Source organism: Phodopus roborovskii, unplaced genomic scaffold (assembly GCF_943737965.1).
Source record: "Phodopus roborovskii unplaced genomic scaffold, PHOROB, whole genome shotgun sequence".
In the NCBI taxonomy this organism is placed as follows: domain Eukaryota; kingdom Metazoa; phylum Chordata; class Mammalia; order Rodentia; family Cricetidae; genus Phodopus; species Phodopus roborovskii.
This window is the reverse complement of record NW_026126413.1, coordinates 5,803,360-5,825,312: the sequence shown is the minus strand read 5'-3', so window position 1 is coordinate 5,825,312 and position 21,953 is coordinate 5,803,360. Positions and strand designations below refer to the sequence as shown.

The window sequence follows — 21,953 nt, the reverse complement described above, 5'->3', positions numbered from 1 at the left end:
GCCTTGTGGAAATACATAGTTCAGTAGAAATGGGTTAATAATTAAGAGAGAGCCAGCCAACAAGAAACCTGAGCCATCGGCCAAACAGTTTGTAATTAATAGAAGCCTCTGTGTATTTATATGGGACTAAATGGCTGCAGGACCAGGTGGGACAGAAACTCAGCCATCAGGTGGTAGTTCTAATCAAGTGTTTACTGTTGGCCGAATTAAACTGTGGTCCAGTTGTGAAGTAGCTAAAGGTCATCGCATTCAGGCAAAGGGCCTTTAGGAAAGATCCGACCCTGCAGGTGTGTGTGCCCTCCCTTCTGTTACTCCACGTAGACCCTGGTGACATCTGTCCACAAGCTTCCATGGGAAATGTTTATTTTCAAGATGTAGAACCAAAGCTTGTCTTCACCTGCTTTGAGAAAACCCTGGGTAATTTGGTCTTTTAGTTAATTGAGTTCCACGATTCCAGTCAGAAACGTACACATTTCTTTCTTCTCGCTTCAGGCTATAGTTGGACAATGGTGAAAGAGATGGACTACATATGCAGCGGACTAACCCAGCCCGTCACGTTTCCTGTCAGGGCAGCTTTGGTCAGGCAGTCCTGTTCTCAGTTACTCTGGCTATTGAAGAAATCAAACAGGTATGAATTGTCAGCACACCACCCCGAGGTGTGGATGTGTGCACGCTGAAGATAGACAGGACATGACATGCTCCAAGGGTCTGCTGGTGTGTGCCTACTGTCCCAGCACTTGGGGAATGGAAGCAGAAGGGTTAGGAATTCAAAGCGGTTTTCAGCTGCAGAGGGAATTGAAGGCTAGCCTGGGGTACATGAGTCTCTATCTTAAGATAGTTATGAAAGGACAGTGTGTAAGAAAGAGAAAGAATGAAAACTGATGAGCTCAGCACACCCATTCCCTGTCAACAAACCTTAGAGCACGGCTTTACCCTGTCCGCCACAGTTTTTGCACATAGTACTTCTAAGTAAACGTTGTCATCTTTTACTTATAAGTAGAAAATGTAGTTTTTCTTTGAATATTACCATCACAGAAATCTTTTTTATACAAACCTTTTGATATAAAATAAAAATTAGCTGGGTCTGGCAATATGGCTTAGCAAATACGTTTGCCACAAAAGCCTGTTGACCTGATTGCATTCCCTGGGACCCATTGTAAATGTGGAAAGAGAGAACTGATTCTCCAGTGTTGAGCACATCCATGCACACAGACACACACACACACACTGATGATGATGATGAGAATGTATAAAACACATGTTGAGGTCCGGAGAAGAGCTCAGTGATTAAGAGCATGTGGTACTCTTGCAGAGGACCAAGTACAGTTCCCAGCCCCCACCCCTGAGTCAGATGACTCCCAGCTGCCTGTAGCCCCAGCTCTAGGGAGATCACACCCTCACCTCACCTGCACATGCTTACACACAGACATGCATACATAATTAAAAATAAAGTCTTAAAAATAGTAAGTAAATAAGTAAATTTAACTGTATGATATATTAAATGTTGAAGTATACTCTAAAGGTACAAATATTAAAACAGTGTGGGTACTGTTTTTTGGGCCAGTAGAAGCCCAGAAGTCAACCCAAATCTGTCACAGAACTTAGTGTGGGAATAAGCTGGCATCGCAGCCATCAAGGCAAAGGTCTACTAACTAGTATAATAGCAGTTAACTATCTAGAAAAAGCTTTGTTTGCAACTTTCCTTAGTTTTTTTTGCCTACTATGTTCCCATTGAATTAACACTTGACTATTTAATTGACAACATGAAGAGCAGACAAGGATGGCTTTTAAAAAATGATTTATTTTATTTATGTTTATGAGTGTTTTGTCTGTGTGTATGTATGTGTACTGTGTACATGCCTGATGCTGACAGAGGTAATTAAAGGCCATCAAATCCCCTGGAATTGTAGTTACAGATGGTTGTGAGCCACTCTATGGATGCTGGGAAATAAGTTTGGGTTCTCTGTAAGAGCAGCAAGTGCTCTTAATCACTAAGCCATCCCTCCTCCATCCTCAAGGCCAGCTCTAAAGGCACCAAGTCCATAAACCATGAAATAAAATTTTGCTATATTTGAATACATAAAAATAACAAATTATGGTAAAAATATTATTATACATGTCAGAGAGACATAAAGAATTCTAACACATAAAAATTTTTTTTTTACAACCATCTAGCCAAAGGCCCAATTTACTAATTCACCAGGTTGGGCAGAGTAGAGGAAGCAGGCATACATCTATCATACATGTAACCTAGTAGATTTCTTTGAAGAATAATTTTGTATGTGCTTGGATTTTACCAATAAAGTTGTATCTTCCTAGAAGTTCATGTGCACAGAGAGGCTACTAGCTCATTCCAAAGCCTGCTTGTAATTATAAAGGATGTGAAACATTCCAGGTACCCTCCAGTTAGAAACTGGCTGAGTAGGTTATGGGATACTCTCATGATGGAATAGTAAATGCTGGTTATAGATCATGCTGTGGGCTCACTGTTTTACTGTGGCTGAATCTCTAAGGTAGTCTGTTAAGTGGAAAGCATTAAAGTTCAGAATGGTCTGTGTGCTATGATTCCTCTTGCACAGGAAAACTGGATTATAAAATTTTATAGATGAATTAATTCTAATTGAGCAGTGGTAGCTAGCATTATGGTAAAAGAAACATTAGATGGTATCAGACAATAGGCTAGTCGGGGTCTTCATTGCAAACATCTGAAACCAATTCTGGTTAACTGGTAGAAGAGAGATGTATTGAGCTAATGAGGAGATCATTATTTTAATAGTGAGCAGTGCTTTAGACATTCTCTTGAGGCAGACCTGTCATTTATTATCTCTTATTAACATTGACTCTGCTTCTAGTTTTGTTTGTTTTTATTAGTGTTGGACAATTACTCTGAAGTCAGCTAGAATACTATATTAATTTTTAAAGACTGCTGTTTAAATTATGGCACTGAATTAAATTATAAAAATTAGATTCTCTTGCAGAACTCTAATGAATATATCTTCGTATAGTCCTGTTTGAGAAACATTCACAATATATAGGGATTATTTTCATGGATACAGAGTACTTAGTGGTCATAAGCAAAAGCATCATGAGAGTAGAGCCATGTGTGCCGCTGGCTTTGTGTGCCGCTTGCAGTATTTCCACTGGATGCTTACGATGGTTTTGAAAGACTGTGTGTGATCCTGAAAATGTGGCAACTCCCAGAGGCATCTGCTAGTCCAAGAGTCCAGTCAGAAACAATCCTTTCAAACTTAATCCTAACAGGCCTCGTAAAATTCAGACTAGCAACTACCAGCAAACATGGTAGGGCTGTTGGGTGTGATCAGGTCCAAGAACTTTTAGAATTTTTTTTTTTTTTTATCTGCTAAGCACAATCAGCACATTTTCTTAGGCATCTACTGTTAAGTCTTTCAAACTGAAAGTGGTGGATTATATATAAATGATTTTCCCCCTATGGTTTTTACACATGGAGATAGGTCATGACAAAAAACTATTTCAATAACCATTCTGTACTGTAAGTTAACAGTAATTTTTTAAAGCGTTGGTCTTTCCATAGTAAACTTTCTCAGAGAATATGTAGAGGTGATATTTTTAAGGACAGTGAGTGATTATTTCTATCCTTCGTTCTGGATTTGTATAACAATGTTAGAGAAATATTAGTAGTTAACTATTCCATGACCCATATTTTCACAATAAGGACAATGTTTGAGAAATATTTTTTAAAGTAATGAATTCTAGTGACATAAACAGTATAAATGACCAACACTTAAAATATTGCTCTGGACTAATATGTAAATATTTTAAAATGATTGTGAAGAGTCAGGATGGTATTGTACATTAGGTTATCATTAGAGATATCAATCATTGTGATGCTACATCTCATGAATTGCATTATATTTCATTATTGTTCATAATTATGGACTAAATGCTGTTTTCATTATGTCATTTTTATTAAGCCGTTTGTCTTGGCCTTTTCCTGTGTCTGTGTGTGCAATGCATGCCTGAGAGTTGGGAAACCCTTCCCTGGATGCAAGTGCTGTGTATGAAGTTGACTGAGGCTTAGGAGACTGGGAACTAAGCCTCCTTTTAGTGATACAATCCAGTCTTCTCTTCTCCTTCAGTTTATCCCCTGAGCACATGTCAAAGGACATAATTGACAATGAGTAGCTAAACAGGCACTAACCATTAATAACAAACTGTTTAATTTAGAATTTACTTCAGTATCATCTTATTAATGTGTAAAGAGGAATGTTTTAGTTTAATACTTTACCTATCTTAGGTTAGCATTAAAATATACTTCAGCCTCCTAATAGTAGCAGACATTTAAGATTCATTATATATGTATATACATACAAACACACACAAACACACATGTGTGTGGTTATGTTTGTATAGGAGGATAGCACTGGGTGTTTCATCCATGCCAACAAACTGCGTTCTCAGACCCTAAAGTTTTCTTTTTTGAAAAACGTACAGCTTATGGAAGAACATAATTAATTCAGTAGCCATAATGAAAGCCTAACCCAAAATAAGTACAATTAAACTTCAGATATATGCAGTGACTGTCATTGTATTAGACACAAAATAAGTACAATTAAACTTTGTGGTGGTTCTCGACCTTCCTAATCCTGCGACTCTTTATTACAGTTCCTCATGTTGTGGTGGCCCCAACCATAACATTATTTCATTGCTACATCGTAACTGTAGTTTTGCTGCTGCTATGAATTGTGATGTGAATATCTGATATCTGATATGTGACCCATAGATTGAGATTTGCTGTTTCTGACATATGCAGTGGCTGTCATTGTACCAGCTAATGAGACATTTTCATCCCAAAACTTTTAATTTTAGTTTTTTTTTTTACACCACTATAGAAAAAAAAACCCTGCTATACAACTTTGTCATTCTTCCAGCTCTAATGGCCTTATACTACTTGAGATGGGAAGAAGTCAAAAGTTCATTCTTTATTTTAAATTAGAGCAAAAGCACTGAGATGTTTATCTAGTTGATTGATTGATTCAAACGACCAAGTCTGACCAAAGTTTTACCATAAGAGACTAAAGGTCAGACACCGGGAACAGTCAGTGGTGGGTGTTGCCCAGCATGTGGGGCCCTTCACTCACTTCCCAGCACCAAACAGACCATGGCAACAAACCCCAGCTCTAGTTGATGCACATTGTTCATGGTCAGTGAGGCTACAATGCATTATTATATATTACTGTTTTTAAGGATTTTTAAAGTGTGTGTATATGTGTGTGTGTTCATGCACATGGAAACATGCACGTGAGTGCAGGTAGCTGCAGAGTCTAGACAACCTTGTCAGGTCCCTTAGAGCTGGATTTGTAAGTGGTTGTGAGCAACCCCACGTGGATACTGGAAGCTGAACCTGGGCCCTCTGCTGTAGCAGTCCATGTTCTTAACCCCAAGCTGTCACTTCAGCTGCTTGAGTTACTATCATGAATGCGTCCTTTACACCCTGCATCGGTTGATACACACATATCTATAATTGCTGAGGACATTTGGGCTCTGGGACCTTCTGTGTGTGGCAGGGATTCTAGTGGCTTCTTGTGCCAGGAGCCATGCGTGTGTTCTGAACTGCCCAGGACACCCCCAGGGAAGAATTCACTTACACAGATGTTCTAATACCCATATGGAGAATTCTAGAAAGGTGTTCAGTTACTGGTCATTGTTAACATGAAAGTTTCTCACCTCCTGCAAAGACACAGTCTAAACAAGCATCCAAATTTCTGTGTGTTCAATTTTCCCAAGCACTTTTTCTATTCCTATGAAAGCAATCTGTTGTGGGTGTGGTGGCCACACCTTTAATCCCAGCAGGTCAGCAAAGGCTGGCAGATCTCTGTGAGTGTCAGGCCAGCCTGGTCTGTATAGCAAGTTCTGTCCAGGCTAGCCCCAAAGACGTGCCTTCTTTTCCCTCCGCGCCTAGGAAAGAATACTTACTGTGCTGTTTTGCACTTGTGTGTGGCATGCTAGTCCTTCCATGTGCCTCTCAGTGTTGACTGTGTTATCTGCATGCTTTTCTTTCTCAACTTAGGTATGAGCGTCTCATAAAATGACCTGTACTTTCTCATGTTTTCAAAGATACCGGAAATGACATTTAAATGGTCTGCATCTGAAACCTTCTAAACCTGAGGCTGTGGGGAAAGCTGAACTTGAATGACCTTTCTGTTTACTGCTTAATAAGTGGTTTGTTTCTTTTTTCAATGGCCTTAGAAGCCAGGTCTCATACATTATATTTTCTTAGAAAATTGTTCAGTCCATGTTTTTTAGATACAGCTGACTGAAGTAGTTTATTACTTTCTTAGTTTCTTACTAGTCTTCAGTCGCTTGATGCATCTTTTCCATCAATTCTTCGATTAGACTAGATAATATGTATGTGTGGTGTGTGCGTGTGTACACATTCATATGCGCACACATGTGCATGCAGATACACTCACAGGCATGTGTCCCCCAGTCACCCTCCACCATAGTTTTTGAGACAAGGTCTCTCATTGACCCTGGTGCTTGCAGATTGGTTAGGTGGGCTGGCCAGTCTGCTCTAGGGGTCCTCCAGTCCAACACACACACACACACACACACACACACACGCCAACACCCCAACTACCCATGTAGAGGTTACAGATGTGTGCTCATACCATCACACCCTTCTTCTGTGTCAGTCCTGGGCATCCCTCCTCAAGACACAGAGAAATCCTGTCTCAGAAAAAAAAAAAAACTTTTACCCAGACACCATCTCCCTGTTCCTAGACTAGATGATAATTCTTGAAGTAAACTCTTGGATTGGATTTATTTTCCTGTCTTATGACTTAGTTATCCCTCCCTTCCTTCCTTAGAACATTGATTTCCTTTCATTGTTCCACTTGGGTGCATACCCTGCTAGCTTTCACCTTTGGGGTTGTTAAGATAACTCTGAATCACTTACATTAGCACAGACACTGAAGACTGCCCTCTTTCTGGCCTGTGCTTGAAATGTGCCCTGTGGTCCTCCAGAGCTCCTGACATGGCTGTTCTGAACTAGTTTGCAGCCAAAGTTAGAATAGCCATCTAAGTGGTATCTTTTATCAGGTTGACTTTAAAAATTTCAGCCTTTATTGTCAAGTAGGCAGAAACATCTCTGATGGGAGATGTCATTCTGTATATGTTTCTCATACTGGTTAATAATAAAGCACTGTTGGCCAATAGGAAAGGAAGATAGGAGGGACTAGGAGACAAGGAGGAAATAGGAAGTAGGGAGGAGCCAAGATGGAGAGTCTGAAGAAAGCAGTATGCCGCCGGCTCCCTGGTAAGAGAAATACATAGATCAGCAGAAATGGGTTAATAATTAAGGCAGAGCTAGCCGATAAGAAACAAGTAACCGGGCCAACAGCACTGTATCAAATATAGAGTCTCTGTGTATTATTTGGGGCTGGCGTGGCGGCAGGACAAGACCAGGCGGCGGCAGGCAGAAAAACAGTACACTTACACATCTCTATTGCTACTTTGTGGCTTTATAATTGAAGAACATTTAATGGTAAATTTGTTGACTTATTTCTAGGTGGTCTTTCCTGTTTCATGGTTCTGTGTGCCTGTTTTTATGCCAATACCATGTGGCTTTGATTACTATGGTTTTGTAATTTGACTTTAAATGCTTCCAATATTTTCCTTCTTTCTCAAGAGTCTTTAGATATTTAAATTTTCCATAGTTCCATATAAATTTCAGGATTTAATTTCTGTTATAAATACCATTCCTCATTGGGCAGTTGTGGTGCATGCCTTTAATCCCAACACTCAGGAGGCAGAGACCGGTGGATCTCAGTGAGTTTGAGGCCAGTCTGGTCTACAGAGTGAGTTCCAGGACAGCCAGGGCTGTTACACAAAGAAACCCTGTCTCAAAAACCAAGGAAAAAACTTCTGATTATGGTGGTTTGAATGAGAACGTCCTTCATAGGCTCAGGTATTAGGGAGAATGTTGGGATCCCGTTGAACCCCCCTCCACATCCCAAATTGGGATCCCAAAGAAAAGAGCCAGACTGTGCGTCACGAGGGGGCCTCTGTAGGTGCTTGCTGCTTTTCTCCCCAAAAAGCTGAAAGTGGACTCTGAGCCTTGGACTATCTCAAGGCATGCTGCTAGAAAGTCTGACTTTAGAATTTGGGTGGATGGGGCCTCCAGAGAATGTTAATACCACCAGGTGAGAATAAGACCTCTACCACAATTTTTGCTACAAATTTGAAACAAGTTTTCTCCCACATTCTCCCACACTGGGCAAACAGCAAGACATCAGCTGCCCGCCTGGTTCTGGTTGGTTGGAAAGTTTTGTCTTGTCAGTTTAAATACTGGCCAAGATTGTGGGCCCTGGCCAGGTCCATTCCAGAGTTCCCAGAAAATCATAATAAGTCACATTTTGCCAAGGCTTATAAAGGCAAACCCATCAGGCTATGTATTTCCCACCAGGTCCATTCACAGGCAAGCATACATCCTGACTTAGTTCCTGCCTATGTATCTCCTGCTTTCATGTGGTCAAGCATATCCTGTGTAGTTGGGTCAAACAAACTTGTTTAAGAGAGCAAAAACCATAAACAATTGCATCCAGCATTTCAGCAAGTATCTATCCCTGGGCAAGGGGCTTACAGATTAGAGGAATTTTTGCCTTATGGTTCTCTTAAGCCCAGCAAGTAAAACTTAAAATGTAACTTTAGCTCTCACATGTCCATCTCAAACTAATAGCCAAAATTGGCAGCAGCATCCCCATGGTACTGGCTTTGGAGGCATGAGAATGAAGGGGCCATGGCTTTTTCTCTGAGGTTTCAACATGTGGCTTAGAATCCATGCATGGGGCCCAGACAGGACAAGAGGCTGTGAGAGAACAGTGTGTGAAGATGCAAAAGGTGAAGCCTGAGCTGCAGGAAGAAACCACACGATGTTGGAAACGCTAAACCCATGTAACATCTGTAGGAAGAGCTGCACACGGGGAGTGGAGTGCTCAAAGCATATGTGTGTGTTGCAGGGACAGAGCCCCCTAAGAGTGGAGTGCTCAAAGCATATGTGTGTGTTGCAGGGACAGAGCCCCCTAAAGAGTGGAGTGCTCAAAGCATATGTGTGTGTTGCAGGGACAGAGCCCCCTAAAGAGTGGAGTGCTCAAAGCATATGTGTGTGTTGCAGGGACAGAGCCCCCTAAAGAGTGGAGTGTTCAAAGCATATGTGTGTGTTGCAGGGACAGAGCCCCCTAAAGAGTGGAGTGTTCAAAGCATATGTGTGTGTTGCAGGGACAGAGCCCCCTAAGAGTGGAGTGCTCAAAGCATATGTGTGTGTTGCAGGGACAGAGCCCCCTAAGCCCTTCAAGTCCAGACAGGGTTTGGTGCTGACCCTGCCAGGCTTCAATCTCTTTAGTCCTGTCTTCCCTGTACAGCTGTGGTGGACGTTCTATCCCAAGTTGCTTTGGGACTATGCGGTTTTCTTTTTTCATTTTAAGAGGGTTACCATTAACTGATTGCCTTGAGTCTCAGAAGAGACTTTGAACTTTTAAATAGTGTTAAAAATGTATGGGGGCTTTTGAAGTTGCACTAAGTGCATTTTGCAGTATGATGTGGCCCATGTGCCTGTGGAGGCCAGAGGGTTGAATGTCGTGGTTCCCAGTCAGCGGTTCCGTTCAGGGAGGGTTAAGTGGGGCAGAGATTCTGGAGGAAGCACATCACTTGAGGTGGCCTTTGAGATTACGCAGCCTCACCCTGCTTTCAGTTTATTCTCTCTGCTTTGTGCTTGTAGTTGAAATGTAGCTCTTAACTTGCTGCTCCTGCTGCTACCACTCGCTGCCATGCCTCGCTGCCATGATAGACTCTTATCCCTCTGGAAACATAAGCCAAAATATGCTCAAGCCACTTTTGATCATGGTGTTTCATCCCAGCAACAGAACAGTAACTAATACAGGTAATGTATGGGATTTCATTGATTGCTTTAGATAGGATGGATGGTTTAACAATGCTAATTCTTCCAACCCCTAAACACAGGTTTACACACATCATCTCTAATATTTTTTGTTAACTTTTATAGTCTTTAATCTACAGGTATCCTATTTAATTATTGATGTTCTTGAATTGGAATTCTTTTCATATTTCTATTTTCTCATTTGTTGTTAGTATATAGAAATGTGCTGATGTTTATGTTAGGTTTTATTATGTAACTTCACTGTCTTAATTACTTCTCTATTTCCTGAAGAGACACCATGACCAAGGCAATGTATAAAATAAAACATTTAACTGGGGGCTTGCTTAAAGTTTCAGGGGGTGAGTCATGACCATGATGGCAGGGAACAGGCAAGCAGGCACAGCCCAGGAGCAGTAGTTAAGGTCTTACACCTGATCCACAAGCAGGAGGCAGAGATAGAAACTGGACCTGGCATGGGGTTTTGAAACCTCTAAGCCCATCTGTCCCCCATGACACACCTCCTCTAGTAAGGCCACACCTAATCCTAAACCAACTATAAACCAGACATTCATATATGTGGATCTCTGTGGGAGACCTGTTCTCAGAGAAAATTATCTTTCTGAGCTTAAGATACTTTATTATAAAGATTTTTTTTTCAGCTCCATTTCTCTACAAATGTTGTGATTTCATTTTTATTTTATTTATAGCTGAATAAAATCCCACCCTATTTTCTTTAGCAGTCTGTTAATGGATTTTTAGGATGGTTCCATTCCTACTGTGAACAGTGTGGCACTAGACATGCATGTGCAGGTATCTGTGTCATAGGATGTGGAATCCTTTGCGTGTAAGTGCAGGAGTCATAGCTAGGTCTTACGGTGATTTTATCTCAGTTCTTTGAGCAACTTCTACACCAGTTTCCTCAGTACCTGTGCAGTTTTACATTCCCACCAGTGGTTTATCTTCCTACATCTTCTTCAGAATTCATTTGTTTTCTTGTGGTAATATGGAATCTCAGGTTTTATATTTGCATTTTTTTTTTTGTTTGGTGGCTAAAAATGGTGAAGAGTTTTAAAAATCTTATTTGCTGTTTGTTCTTTTTGAAAAATCTCTATTCAGTTCATTAGTCCATTTATTGATTGAAAGATTTAGGGCTTGGGTATTTAATTTTTGCAGTTCTTTTCCTGTATTCTAAGTCTTAGCCTTGAAGTGAAACTGGCACAGACTTCCTACCATCCTGCGGGCTGTGTGCTCACGGTTGGCGGTTTCTTTTGCTGTGCGGGAACTTCCTAATTTCATGAAATTGCATTGTCAGTTCTTGGAGTTATTCCCTATGCTGTTAGAGTTCTTTTTAAAAGGTCCTTGCCTGTATCTGCGTCCCCTCTGTTTTGCCCTGGCAGCTTTCCTGTTACAAGTCCTTAGCTATACCCTAGGGTTCAGGTGAGTTGTGCTGTCATTTGATTCTGGGAATTTAAAAAATTCTCTCTGCTTTACTCAGTGGCCCACTGTTCATTCAAAAGTGTGGTTTTCAGGGACTGTGGATGTTGGTAGAGTGCTTGCCTGTCACACACATAGCCCTGGGTTTGGTCCTCCGAAGTAAGTAAATCAATCAAATAACAAGAGTGCATCACTCAGTCTCTGAATGTTGGCTTGGTTTGTGTGGCTTCTCCTGCTGTTGACTTACACTTTTAGTTCAGTATAGCATGATGCATTCGCTATATGAAGTATTTAAGTTTTACTAAGTCTTGCTTTGTGACCTGTACTTTAATTGATTTTAGAGATGTCATCTGCCACTGTGAAGTGTTTGTTTCCTGTCACTTGGCTGAGATGTTGTGCAGCATAATTTAGTGCTGGCATGTCTTTGATGATTCTGGGGGTTTGAAGAACCCAGCTAAGGATGAGAGTTGGGTACTGAAGTCCCCCACTGTCTGACATATCTGACCTTTCATGCCCTTAGTGTTTGCTGTATAAAACTGAAAGTCCTAAAATTCAGTGCATAGATACTTCTAATCATTTTCTACCTTCTCACGAGCTGTTCCTCTGTGAACATGTAGAAGGCGTCTCCCTATCCTCTGATGAGAGTTGGTTTCTATGGGCAGATAAGGTTGGGGACTATTCTGCAGTATTGCCATCACATCTTCCCCTTGTAGTCACCCACTGTCACAGTCTGTGCCTACTCCCAGCAGCAGGCTAGTCCAGAAAATGTGGCTCTTCTTTGTATAAGGTGTAAGCAGAATGAAGTAGTTTGTTATATAAGATAAATGGGAGATTAAATAAAGCCACCTGCGTCTGTCACGCGATCTCATGTAGTGTTTAACTCCTGCCTTTTTATTTCTTCTTGAGTGACTTTGAATTTAATTTCTCAATCATTAATTCATGAGTTCAAAAACCACAACCACAGGGTTGCTATGAAAAGCCTCTCCCTGTTCATGTAGTCCTCCCTAGCCACAGTCATTAACATCTCACCCGTCTACACAGTCCTCCCTAGCCACAGTCACTAACATCTCACCCCATCTACACAGTCCTCCCTAAACACAGTCACTAACATCTCACCCCGTCTACACAGTCCTCCCTAGCCACAGTCATTAACATCTCACCCCGTCTACACAGTCCTCCCTAGCCACAGTCACTAACATCTCACCCCGTCTACACAGTCCTCCCTAAACACAGTCACTAACATCTCACCCCGTCTACACAGTCCTCCCTAAACACAGTCACTAACATCTCACCCCGTCTACACAGTCCTCCCTAGCCACAGTCACTAACATCTCACCCCGTCTACACAGTCCTCATAACCAGTCACTAACATCTCACCCCATCTACACAGTCCTCCCTAGCCACAGTCACTAACATCTCACCCCGTCTACACAGTCCTCCCTAAACACAGTCACTAACATCTCACCCCGTCTACACAGTCCTCCCTAAACACAGTCATTAGCATCTCACCCCGTCTACACAGTCCTCATAACCAGTCACTAGTGTCTCAGTAACCAGCTATCAGCTTCTGCGTGTAAATCTGAGTAAAGATAAATATGTGTTACTCCTCCTCCTCCTCTTAAATCAAAGCATTGCCTTATGCACCTTATTTCCTGAAGTAAGAAGAGAACAGATGAGAGCAGGGGCCCAAGGACAGCCGTGATGAAGCAGGGACACAGTTGCCCCTGAGGTGTTGCCCATCCACAGTTTCTTGCATGTTTTGGTTTGCACTGACATTCACTTTATAACAATTGGTTAAAAACTACATCTGTGATTTATATACCATCTTGTGATTTTTCACAAGAAGAATTTTTAAAATATGTATCATCTGAGAACTGACTTAAATTAATCCAATTTGGTACCCATTTAACAATCTTATTTAACCCTTTTCAGTTTTAATAAAACGGAGAGCTATTTAATGAGGCAGAAGTGACCCAAAGTTCTTTTCTTAACCCAAATGATCATATCTGTGTCTTGTTATAGGGTTCATTCCCATGGTAGTCAGATAAATTAATAGATTCTACCTGGGGGGGGGATAGAGTTAAAAGATAATGTTCACCTTTTTCTTTTCTTTTTATTTATTTTTTTTTTTTGTGACCTATATAGTAGTTAAAACTCTTCTTAGTGTGTCACTATCTCTTGTGGGAACTGAATCTGAAGTACTCCCTCTGTTGTGTTTCTTTACTTTCAGTTCTCATCAGGACAGAAGCTTAGCAAACATGCTCCTCAATAGCCTGTGTCTTCGTTGGTAGCAGAAACGCTTTAGAGGTCTCTCCTGTATTCCGACAAGTTTAAGAGGGTAAAGGGAATGTGACTACCGAAGTGTGGTGTCCCCAGGCATGGTGTAGCAGCCATATCAATAAAAAAGGAAACAGAGCATATAATAGCCAGACGCCGGCATGTTCATGCATATGTGAAATTTTACATATGTTCTTATTTTTAAATTTTGTTATTCCCCTTTTCGTGTATTCATGTATTTTGTGTGTGGTGGGGGACACGTGTGCATGCAAAGGTCAGGGGACAATTTACAGGAGCTGGTTCTCCTTCCACCAGGTGGGTCTCCAGGATTGATCTCAGGTCATCTGGCTTGGCAATAGGTATTTTTCCCCATGAGCCCTCTCACCAACTACCGTTTGCTCTTGTTAATTCTGTCATGTCGTGGGAAAACCTCCAAGGCTCATCATTAGTGACTGAGTGTTGGGAACGACAATGCCACTTGGTCACTTCAATCTCTTCCGTCATGCTTTCTGTTTCACTCTGACCAGACTCCTGAGCAAAGCCAGGGATACAGTTGTAATTTTGTTTGAGGGTCAGAGTCTTTGATCGGCAGCAAAATCTTTGGTCAGCTCCCTTTACAAATCGTGCCTGGTTTCCCGTGCTGCAGAGGTTTCTAGGCCCCAGAACAAACTTGTAAGTGAAACGGAGAAGGGACTTTGCTTGCGGCAGAGGTGGGGAGCTGTTTCGTGTTGATGAAGGAATGAAGCCGGGCGGGTGGTTGGACTGTGGTAGGCTGCGGAGAATTTTTTTCTGGTTTCTTATCTTCCACCTTTCCTGTACACATCTGTTTTAATACAGGTACAGCCTGACAGTTTGGACTGGAAAGGATGACAGTTATCCCACTGAAGATTTACTTTACATTCGAGACTACTTTAATAAAACCCAAGTTTTCTATGATATTTTGGAACCACAAAGCCATGAATTTAAACAAGCCATTGGGATGTGAGTCCCTCTAAGAAGGCACACTACAAGAAGACACTTTCTAATCATTTCCTCTTTCGGCTTCCACACCCTTCTCTGCTTTGTCTGAATTCATTGCTGTATTAATTGTGATTTTTGGTTTGTACTGTTATCCAATCAAAAATGCTTGTTGTATACTTCCTCGCTCTTCCTTTATGATGTCTTCATGGCTGCACACATCTGGAAGAATTTGCCACCTGCAACAAAGTTGGGAAAATTACAGTAAAAATGTTCAAGCTGGGTGTGGCAACACATGCTCGTATCATACCCCTAGGACTTGGGGGACTGAGGCAGGAAGATCAGGAGTTCAAGGCCAGCCTGGACTACATTGTGATACCCTATCTCAATACAATGCTTGTAACATCTCTATAATAACCAGACATTAATTTTGTAAAAAAAAAAAATGAATTAATAAATTAACTACTTTTTGATGAAACTAGAAGCACAATATTTGTCCACAATGAAGTACTTCCTATCTAACCCTTAACAATTTTCTTGAAAAGTTTTTCTATATTTATTACTTATTGTATGCATATGCATGTGAGTGTGCCATGATGTGTGTATATGAGTGTGTCACGGTGTGTGTGTCTGTAAGTGTGCCACGATGTGTGTATGAGTGTGTCACGATGCATGTGTATGTGAGTGTGCTGTGATACATGTGCGTGGAGTGTGTCATGATGCATGTAAGTGTGCTATGAGGCATGTCTAGAGACCAGAGGGAAATTTGGAGGAATAGATTCTCTTCTTCCAGCATGTGTGTCCTGGAGATCACACTCAGGTCGTTAGGCTTGGCGGCAAGCACCTACACTGCTGAGCCGTCTTTCTGGTCTTATGGTCTTACAACAATAGTATGTGATGATTAAGTGACATTCAAGAGGCTGCCACTTACATTAAAATATAAATGAATTAAACTGTTGTGAGAAACCAAAGTATTTAAAGGGAATTGTGAGATTTATTCTGCTGCAAAGTGTATTCTGAATGGTTACTTTTGCAGGCAAGTAACTGCACTTGCTTCTTCACACCACACTCAGGACTGAGGGCTCCTTTGGCCTAAGCACAAAGGCTGAGCTTGGGAGACATTTAGCCGTGTGTATACAGACCTCATGACTTCTGAGGCGGTAGGAAGTGCGAGCTCTGAAGGAAAATACAGACAAATAGACTCAAACAAGCTTCTCATCAAAAGATGCCATTGAGGTGGCTCAGTAGTGAAGGGCACTGGCAGCTTTTCTACTAGACTCGAAGTTCGTGGTGGCTCACAACCATTTGAAACTACAGATCTACATGATGCAATGCCCTCTTCTGGTCTCCTTGAGTACTGCACTCATGTGGTGCACAGACACATGCAGGCAAAACATCCATACACGGTAAGTAAAAATATATCCTTAAATAAAAAAAAAGATATCACTGGGTATAATCTGACAAAGGACACTGCCATTTTATGTGAAGTGTGCCTGTAAACTGGTAAAAATCCAAAAGTTTGAATTAAAAATGAGAAAAAAAACTTAACAGATACTCCACAAAATAAAACATCCATACACCCAAAGCAAGTTTTCCAGAAAAGGTTCAGGAAAGGCAATTTAAGCTGCAGTGAGATAGTGCATACATCCCAGAACAGCTAGTACTAGGACTGACAATGTGTGGAGGGGGAAATGAAACATTCCTACTGTTTCCAATAAAGACAGCATCTCTGCCCTAGGATCCAGGCATTATATCCGTAAGCATGACATCAGGGGAGTTCCCATGTTCACAGAACAGACTTGTGATAAGAATGTTGGTAGCAGTTATATTCTGAACTCCTAATTTAAAACAGCACATTTCCACAAGTAAGAAAACTGCTACATACATAATGAACTTACTACATAGCACTAAAAAACATTTGGGCTACTTAATTCATGCTTTAAGGATTTTATTAAACAGTGAGAAGGAATGGAGACCACTGAGCACATGGGTCCATTTGTACCAAGTCAGTGTTTTATTGCTGTGATGAGACACCATGACCACAGTAACTCTTATAAAGGAAGAAATTTAATTAGGGCTGGCTTACAGTTTAGAGGCTCAATCTATTATCATCACTGCTGGAAGCATAGTGGCATGGAGGCAGATGTGGTGCTGGAGAGGTAGCCCAAAGTTCTACATCGTGATCTTCAGGCAACAGGATGTGAACTGTGTGCCACACGGAGCCTAGCTTGAGCATAGGAGACCTCAAAGCCCGCCCCCCACAGTGACACACTTCCATCAACAAAGCCACACCTAATAGTGCCACTCCCTATGGAGGCCATTATTCCTTCAAACCACACGGACATTCAGAATTAATATATGGCAACAGAGGTCATAATAATGGTTACTCATGGAGTTAGGAAGTGGGGCAGTGATGGAACCGTCTATAACTGTGCCAACGTGCATAGTTGGAAGGAATCTATGGCAAGGAATTACAGGGATGTACATTTTACTGTGTTTTAAGTTATACATATCAGTCTTTGATAGTATATTCACACACCTTGATGTACAGAAATCCATAGGATGCTAACAGACGCTGAAAAGCCAGCCTCCATTAATGTGGAAAGATGTTGTGGTTGCAAAACTGCATTACGAAGTGGTTTCATTTATGTGTTTGTTTACTTATAGTTTTCATTTAAATTAGAAACAAGCTTGTTTTACATGTCAATCCCAGTTCCCTCACCCTCCCATCCTCTCCTGTTTTCCCCCACCAACCCCGATCCCATTCCCTTTCTTCTCCCCAGGGAGGGTGAGGCCTTCCATGGGGAGTCTTCAAAGTCTGTCATATCATTTGGAGCAGGGCCCAGGCCCTCCCTATGGGGTGATTTTATATGCAAAAGTTATGTATTCACATGCACAGAGAATTTTGAAAAGAAGTTCAAACATCAAATACTTGACTCTTCCAAGTTCCCAAGCCTAAGGCAGTGCTGCTGTCATCGTCCCATAGCATTTGAGTTCTGCTCTCTGTGACTCACAAGACCATCCCACCTTAGAAGAGACATTGGTAAGTGATTTGATTGTTCCGAAACCCAGAGCCTTTCAAATGTACAATTACTTCGGGTCCTGTGAGAGTGGTGTAACTGCTCATTAGCCATTATGTGTTGACTTCTCCAGTGGGAAATTATTAAAAATAATTTGGAACAGTTTGATGATTTATTTGCTTGGATCTTAGTTCTCTGGGCCTTTTACCCTCTGTAATCAGTTAGCATCTAGTGCATTCATAGGAAGGTGCAGTAGCTCACCCCTATTACTTTAGATGTGAGCCTGCCAGCCAGGAGTACTGACAGTCATATTTCATGGGCAAAGGCAAGATTAGTTGAAAGATGCAGAAGTGCCAAAGCTCTTTCTGTAGAAACGAGATCAACCTGGGAGGACCAGCCCCCTGCTTTAGCAGCCATGACGGGCTACAGAAAAGACATATAGGTCTCTGACTCAGCACGTGTCTGACCTTGACCCTCCTGCCTTGGCCACTAGGAAGTCAGATACCCTCATGGTAAGGAACCAATCAGAAGTTAGCTGATGAGGCCATGCTTTACGGCTCAGGGTGTACAAGTGCACAATAGTGACATGCAGAACATAGCAACCACCCTGGGAGGGCCCATAGGCTATAACAACCAGTTGACCAATCAACACAGGACAGGTCATCCAAGCCCGGAGGCTCACCAGTCCCGAGACTGTTGTGTACCCCTAGCCACTCTCTTTGCTCTACCCAATGTATTTCCCACCTCATGGTTTCTCCGGGTCCTTTTCCTGTCATCTGCTGTCATAAATGGAGAAAGGGCCCAAGTTATTGGGGTTAGATCGTTAAACAATAAGACTCTGCTCCGGAATGAGTCTCTTGGTAATTTTGGGGTTCAGAATTTGGGCACAACAGACCAAGCCCACTGCCCATTCAGTATGGACTGAATCTGCCTTCCTGACATCATATTATGTCTCTGTCTTCCTTTTATTGTCCATAGCTAATAGCCTTTCCCTCATCCACAACCCCCCCCCCCGAGTCAGGAACAGACCCGGGGCTGATCGGCTGGTTCCGATTGCAGCCCCACAAACTCCAGTCTGAGACATACTTTGCACAGCATTACTTTGCTTCCTTCTTTGTACCCATCAGCTTTGAGCCTGGGACCACGATTTGACCTGTCACGTGGTTTTGTGAAGAAGCCCATTAAGTTTTCCAGCGCTCAGTGGGGAATAAACAGAACAGACATCTGATCTCCGCGTCTGAGGCTCTGCAAATGTGTCTCTGGGTTGAGGGTCCTGGATGGCAGAGAGGAAGCCAAGATTGTTGAGATGCTTGACTCCTCCAGGGACCATATCCCCACTGTAAGCAAGAGAGAATTGTGGGAATCCAGGGACCACAACCAACTGTAAGCAAGGATGGTTGTGGGAATCCAAGGAACACAACTCTATTGTAAGGAGGTCGTGGTCAGTTTGGAGTTTTAGGAAGGGAGGGGAGAGCCAACTACACTGGGGATTCTCAAAGAGAAGAAAGATGGAGACCCAAGTGGGGTGATGGAAAAAGGGATTCAAGAAACAGAAGGAATTTGTGGGCCGCAGTTCTGCGACTTGTCCACTGAGCAGAGTTACTGACAGGCAACCTGGCTGATGTGGGTGGAACAGGAAAAAAGCCAGCTGGGGCTTTATTTCTCAGAGGGTCATTGATTGTGCTTCCCACCATTTGGAAGGAAAATGATAACCTCCGCCCACCTAATTCTGGACCTAGTTTCCACTCCAAGAAAGACATTCTTTTCTTTAAGTAATCCTGTTTTCTAAGGACTTCACCTCATTCCACCTGCACGGTGCTTTTGACTTTACTATGTATTTCAATTATTTCATAACGTAGACAATAAAGCTTCCCACACAGCCCACAGTTACAGTGGAGGAGTGGAGGGAGAGCAGGGGACGTGGTGGCTGGCCAGTCTCCTGGATCCTCCCCATTGCTTTCTTCCTGTGCCTAGGCTCGCTGGAGCCCCAGTCCCATGATGCCTGGTGCAGGAGTCGTCTGCTTTCATGAATGCTGGCATTCACTTCCTTCCTTTTCTTGGAGTGAAAACATAACCACAGCCCAACTTTTTCATTAAGGTACTTGGCGGTGAAAGTCTTGCTTCTTTGTCAGCTCGAGGGCTGAATACGAAAGAAGAGAAACCCTGGGACTCAGAGCACTTAGCGAATGTCTATCCGTTACACGTCTGTTGCTGTGATAAAGCACCATGAACAAAGGCAATTTAAGGAAGAGTTTATTTTGGCTTACTGTTCCGGAGGGATGAGTCTGTAGTGGTGGTGCTGAGGCGGGGTAGCAGGCAGCCAGAGCAGGAAGCTGGGAGCTCACATCTTCAATGGCAAACATGCAGCCGACACAGCAAATGAGAAGTGGGCGAGGCTATGTGAAAGCTCCCTGCAGTGACAGACTTTCACCGGCAAGGCTCCATCATCTAACCAAAACAGCACCACCAAGTAGGAAGAACGTGTGCAAATACTGTGACTGCAGGATATTTCTCATCCAAACTACCATGGTATGTAGAAGGCCCTGGGGTCCATCCCTGCCATGACACAGCCTCCTTGGCCCCACCTGTATGGGACAGTAATAACTCACTTTATAACTGGCCATGCTGATTTAAGAGCTTTACCCAGTGATGTCCTTGTGTTCCACCGCTTCCTTTCAGCTGATTTTGCATCTCTGAGAACTGCTCCGTCATGGCTACTTGCTGTAGGGAAGACAAACATCTGTTTTGGTCAGAGTGTTGTCATCACAGCCTTTGCTTGGGGGCAGCTTCCGTGTGTCTCTCGGTGGAAGTGATTTCTATCTTTTATTCTGAGTTCTGGATACTAGTAAGCACCCACAGTTACAGAAGTCAACCAGTAAGTGTTTTTCAATTTGAGAAAATTGGTTTGAATTGAAATGTTTTGCTCAGCAATCAAAAGCTGTGCTTTCATAACCAACACTGGGTGAACACAAAACAACGCAAAATGCTGTGTGCATGGTTGAGATTCCAAATCTATTTCAACTTTTCCCACTTAGCCTAGAACTCTGACCATGGAAAGACATTTCAAAGAACCTTCTGGCTGAAACAGTTTCAAAGGCCATTAAGTGAGAAGAACTCTTGTTGAATGTCTGATCAACAGCCATCTTTGTGTGTTCCCAGGAATGGTACCCTCTATCTCCATAGATTGACAGCCCTAGAGGAAATACCCCAGTAGCTTCATTTTCTCATCATGTTTCATCATTCACTTCAGTAATTGAGGACAGCCATCTAATCTCAGTTGAGTCTTTCTGAGATAAACACTACTTTCACTCACTTTTAAATATTTTCCTCACTTGATCACCTTTTCCATCTTCTTGCATTGATTAATTTTGAGTCAGTGTGACAAAAACACCTACAGTGCCAGGCAGTGGTGGTGCACATCTTTAGCTCCAGCACTAGGGACTGACTGACTCACCCGTGCACAGCGAGGCTGGTGGGCAAGTCTGCTGCAGGGAACTGATTTGCCATCTCTGGCGTTCCTAGACACTTTTTCATCACCCACAAAAACACAGTCTCTCTTCTAAGCAATCAAATTATTAGGGAATAGAATGAGATTAATAAGAGTTCTGTCACTAGGTGCTTGGCCCGTTCACCTCCACAAAGGAGTCACTATGCAGGTGTCACTGCCTTCTTTGGTTAGTAACAAGGGCTGCCCTGTCCCCTTGAATGCCTGTTTCCCTGGGTCTATATTAGTTATACACTAGGAAATTCTGCTCATCAGGAACTAAGAATGGTACCTGTAAAACCAGTATGTGAAGTGTTATTTGACCTTTAAGTTAAAGCTAAATCAAACTCTACATGAAATTCAAACATAAATGTAAAATAAACACACATGCACACACGTGTAGACACATACACACATATGCATACACATACACACATATGCATACACATACACACACTCATAGAATGACTTATAGCCAGACTCTTACAGTCTGAGAATTTAAAATGTTTTTAGGCTTGCTAGAAAGTTGAAAATTCTGATGATGGTCAACGTTTTAATCATGTTAAATTATGTTTTCATGTTGGGAAGACAAGTTATTCTTATTTTTTGTTATTTAAATTATACATGCAGCACAATTTCTCTTAAAATTATGTTGAAATGTTTACTATTAGTATTTGAGGTAAAAATAAAACTTCATCAAAATGATATTTTAAATCTTTATTGATAGTATCTTGATAATGAATTACTCTATATACATATACATATTCTCCCAAACTGTGTCCTTACAATGTGAGGTCAAGTACTTTTTGTGATATTAAAACTCATGAAAGGAATTCGGCTACTTATAAACATCAGTACAATTTTA

At 41.9% G+C, this 21,953-nt stretch overlaps 1 protein-coding gene across 1 annotated transcript in view; it reads left to right on the top strand.

Annotated features, from left to right (window-relative positions):
• Positions 1 to 15,015, top strand: part of Fam151b (family with sequence similarity 151 member B) — a 31,388-nt gene extending 16,373 nt beyond the window's left edge. The window contains exons 5-6 of the mRNA XM_051182965.1: positions 493 to 628; positions 14,465 to 15,015. Of these exons, the coding sequence (XP_051038922.1) occupies positions 493 to 628; positions 14,465 to 14,612 (284 nt within the window). The 3' untranslated portion in view covers positions 14,613 to 15,015. The remainder of the gene's footprint in view (positions 1 to 492; positions 629 to 14,464) is intronic.
• Positions 15,016 to 21,953: the final 6,938 nt, after the last annotated feature.